Raw genomic sequence first — 4,468 nt, 5'->3', positions numbered from 1 at the left:
GAGTGAGACGCTGTCCCTCAATAACTGCACCAATGACGAGTGAGACACTGTCCCTCAATAACTGCACCAATGACGAGACACTGTCCCTCAATAACTGCACCGATGACGAGTGAGACGCTGGCCCTCAATAACTGCACTGATGTTGAGGGAGACACTGTCCCTCAATCACTGCACCGATGATGACTGAGACGCTATCCCTTGATAACTGCACTGTCCTGAACAATAATTGCATTCGACCCCCTTGAGGGTCTCCATATAGTGGAACAGTGTAGTTACTGTACGATCTTGTGTGATGCACCTTCAGAAGGTGCTATGGGAACAGAGAGGAGGTTACTTAGGCCAGTCTCCTCTGGGAAAGAATGGCTAATACGAACCTTGAGGGACAAGTAGGAGTCAGTCAAGCAAGTAGGACCTGAGAAGGGTATTGTAGGTAGAAGTGGTATGTGCCAAGGAAAGGAAGTGAGACAGAATATGATACTTTTGGGGCTGGACAAGTCATGAAAGGCTTTGTGTGCATGCCCAGGTGATTGGACTTCATTCTTATGCACTGAGGAAAATAAGAGCATCAAATGTACATTTTAGAATGGCCACCGGACAGCTTTTAGCAACCAAAGTGGGGAGCGATTTGTGGGCTGAGTGGCCTAGAGAGACATGGAGGCTGTAAAATACAGAAACGTGGTCAGTGTGGTTGAGTGTGGTTAACCAGTGTGGTTAAGAGTTGAATAATTTGATTGTTGATGGATTTTGCATTTAAAATTTTATCCTTTTGCTTTCATTAGGTGGATAAATATTTGAAAGAAATTCTTCAAGATTTGGTTAAGAACCTTACAAGCAATATGTGGCGAGTTCGAGAATCCAGGTACCATTTTTAGGAATATAAGTTTAGTCAAATAAAACTGAATTTTTTTTCCTTTCAAAATTTCCAGGTTGCATATTTTGTGCAAAAGGACTAAATTAAAACTGCTAAAAAGCTGGCCGAGTGTGGTGGCTCACACCTGTAATCCCAGCACTGTGGGAGGCTGAGGTGGGTAGATCACCTGAGATCAGGAGTTCAGGACCAGCCTGGGCAACATGGTGAAACCCCATCTCTACTAAAAATACAAAAATCAGGTGGGCACAGTGGCATGTGCCTGTATTCCCAGCTACTTGGAAGGCTGAGGCAGGAGAATCACTTGAACCCAGGGGCAGAGATTGCAGTGAACAGAGATCGCACCACTGCACTCCATCCTGGGCAACAGAGTGAGACTCTGACTCAAAACAAAACAAGAAAAAAACAAAACAACAACAACAAAACTACTAAAAAGCATGATTTCTGGTTGGCTACATTCGATAGTTATTTTTCTTTAACTATTTAAGCTTTGGTCAATTATTTTCCTAAATTGTCATAGTTCATATAAGTATGAAATCAAAGAAGTTGAAGATAGATATATTTTTGTACGGTCATGACTTTATAGTGTAGCATTTCTGTATACAGATTACATTCATTCAGTGCCCACTGTATACTTGGCAAGGTGCTAGGCCCAGGGGGCACACTGTTGAATAAAAACAGATGTGTCATCTCAAAGGGATTATATTATAGTTGTGGGAAACAAAACATTTTATCATTGTAAATGCCATATATATATATATATATATATGGAATACATATATATATATATGGAATATATATATATATATATATATATGTGTGTGTATGGCATATATGAGGGACCCAGAGAGAAGTCAAGCTGTTTTGGGGTAAGGGGATGAGAACTTGAATCAGAGGCAGAATCTGTATTTTTTTTTTAGTATAAATGTTTCATAGTAAAATATTGACTTTCTTCATCATATATTGAAATGAAATTTTAATTTTCAGCTGTTTAGCTTTGAATGATTTATTGAGAGGAAGACCCTTAGATGACATCATTGATAAACTTCCAGAAATTTGGGAAACGCTTTTTAGAGTACAAGATGATATCAAGGTATTATAGAAATAAATCAGCATTTATATGTACAAAAAGTTAAATTGGAATTATTAAAATATTTGTTGTATATGTCAAAATTCCATCTCCAGATAATTTTAAGAGACCAACATTTTTTCCCAAAGTTTCAGTCTTAATGTGTCTGTGAAGTTGTAAGGTTGGGTATCCTTAGATCTAAATTAAGTAGACTTTGGGAAAAAAAGGTGGTCTATATACCTTCTTTCAATAGAGATCTCATGATTCTATTGAATTAGGGACAAATAACAGTTTTGAACATAGTAATGGCATTTTGATGAGTTCTGTAAATGGGATTAATTATTCCCAAATAATGGGACCAATTCCCCTGGATTTTTCTTGTGTAATCTTAATTTTAGGTATTTTGATATTTTACCATTAAAATTAGGCACTTCAATTTTACCTTTCTTTTTGCTTTATTTATTGGAGACTTTTAAGTGTTTCAGAATTCTCACATAGATCTTTATATATTTACTTTTAAATTACATTTAGTTTCTGAACTGTTTAATAGCTAATTTTTTTAAGGTCAAAATAGGTTACAATTAATGTTTAAAAATTAATAGTATGGCATGGTAATGTGTTCCTTGATGGGCAAAAAGTCTAATATGATACTTATTTTTTTAACCTGATATGAAATGTAGGATTTTCCACCAGTTTCTATAGGGTCTGAAGCAATTAAACTGCAAATTGTAGAGTAAATGACAGTGAAACTCTCTAACTTGTATTATGTCACACTTTTGTCATTTTTAGGAATCTGTACGAAAAGCAGCAGAACTAGCTCTGAAAACTCTGAGCAAGGTGAAAACTCCTATCTTACGTTGGGAATGGAGTGGGGCAGGATTCTGGGTGACCATGACAATAATGATTTATTGATTGTCATGGGAAATGACATTTAGTTGCAGTATAATTGGCTTCATGGTGTAGTTCACTACTCTTACAGTGAATGAGAAAGTGAGTGCTATAAACACTGCATTGCTAGTATGTTGAACAGAGTGTACTTGTGGTCTCTTTAAATAGTGAACTGAAGATAAAACTTTGACTTGACCCTGAAGAGCACATCACTCCATTAGATCAAGCAACACCTGTCTTTTCTCTTGCTTTTGCTATGTTTATATATAAATCTACCTTTCATATCTATGAGGTTGGAGAGCTTTTTGAAAGTATCTCCGACTTGAACTTGATTTTGTGATAATATCAGGAACTTTTTCATTCTAGTTACACAAACCTTGCCATAGGTCACGTTGTTAATAAGTAGTAAAACCAGGTTTTAAGTACAGGTGGTTTTCTCGTTTAATATATGATCTTGACCACTATATTGTGCCGCCACCCAATGTTATTGATGATGATGGTGATGATGATGATAACACTTTAAAGCTTCTTTATTTAATTTTTTATTTTCATTATTTTTGAGACAGGGTCTCACTCTGTTACCCAGGCTGGGATGTAGTGGTGTGATCACGACTCACTGCAGTCTTGACCTCCCAGGTTCAGGTGATCTTCCCACCTCAATCTCCTGGAGATCTGGGACCACAGGCATATGCCACCATGCCTGGCTAATTTTTTTTTTTTTTTTTTGTAGAGACAGAGTCTCTTCATGTTGCCTAGGCTGTTCTCAAACTCCAGGGCTCAAGCGATCCACTGGCCTCGGCCTCCCAAAGTGCTAAGATTACAGACATGAGCCATTGCACCCAGGCCTAAACCTTTTTAAAAGTGTTTTCTTACATTTATTCTCATTTCATCAACATCTGTTTTGTTCTGTATTTCACAAATTGGGGGACTAATGCGTAGAGGGTGAAATGCATTGCCATATTTTCTGTTTAGTTCTTGGCACACCTAGGACTTAATCTCAGATCTCAATCCTCTGTCTCTCTATAGTATCATAGAAAGTAGATTCACTTATTCTTTTCATGGATATATGAAGTGGAAAGTCTTGCCAGATGAATGCTTTATTAGATGAGCAGTCACTTTCACTAACATCCATGCTCTTTGTATGTGAGGTCTGTGTGAAAATGTGTGACCCTGCCAAAGGAGCAGCTGGCCAGAGAACCATCGCTGCCCTTCTGCCTTGCCTTCTGGACAAAGGAATGATGAGTCCCGTGACAGAAGTTCGAGCCCTCAGGTGTGCATCAGTTGATGAAATGGATGTGTTGGATTTGCTCAGTTCCTAGAAATTGTGTTTCTTTCAAGGTTAGATTCTTGAAAATATAGAGAAAGGTTTAGGAGAATGACTCTTGGGTCATTTGTGAAAACTTGTGAGTCAGAATATTTTTGCAGAAACGTTCTCATGAGACCTTGTTTTTGCCCAGCATTCTGAGTCAAGCGTGTTGTTCTATTGTCATCAGCCTCTGCTCCCAACAAACACATCTTCCTGTTATACTGCAGATCCTCAGGAGCTTGCTTGTTCATTATAATACTTAGTAATATTTCACAGATTATTAGATTTAAGATAAGCTGTTTACCACCTGCAAGGATGAAAATTTTTTTTTTTTTTT

At 37.5% G+C, this 4,468-nt stretch overlaps 1 protein-coding gene across 1 annotated transcript in view; it reads left to right on the top strand.

Annotated features, from left to right (window-relative positions):
• ECPAS (Ecm29 proteasome adaptor and scaffold) overlaps positions 1-4,468 on the top strand; it is a 63,383-nt gene that overhangs the window by 36,538 nt on the left and 22,377 nt on the right. The window contains exons 22-25 of the mRNA XM_017503409.2: positions 780-859; positions 1,856-1,961; positions 2,727-2,774; positions 3,974-4,095. Of these exons, the coding sequence (XP_017358898.2) occupies positions 780-859; positions 1,856-1,961; positions 2,727-2,774; positions 3,974-4,095 (356 nt within the window). The remainder of the gene's footprint in view (positions 1-779; positions 860-1,855; positions 1,962-2,726; positions 2,775-3,973; positions 4,096-4,468) is intronic.

The sequence above is a fragment of the Cebus imitator genome, unplaced genomic scaffold (assembly GCF_001604975.1).
Source record: "Cebus imitator isolate Cc_AM_T3 unplaced genomic scaffold, Cebus_imitator-1.0 Scaffold310, whole genome shotgun sequence".
Lineage (NCBI taxonomy): Eukaryota > Metazoa > Chordata > Mammalia > Primates > Cebidae > Cebus > Cebus imitator.
This window is presented reverse-complemented; position numbering and strand designations above follow the sequence as displayed.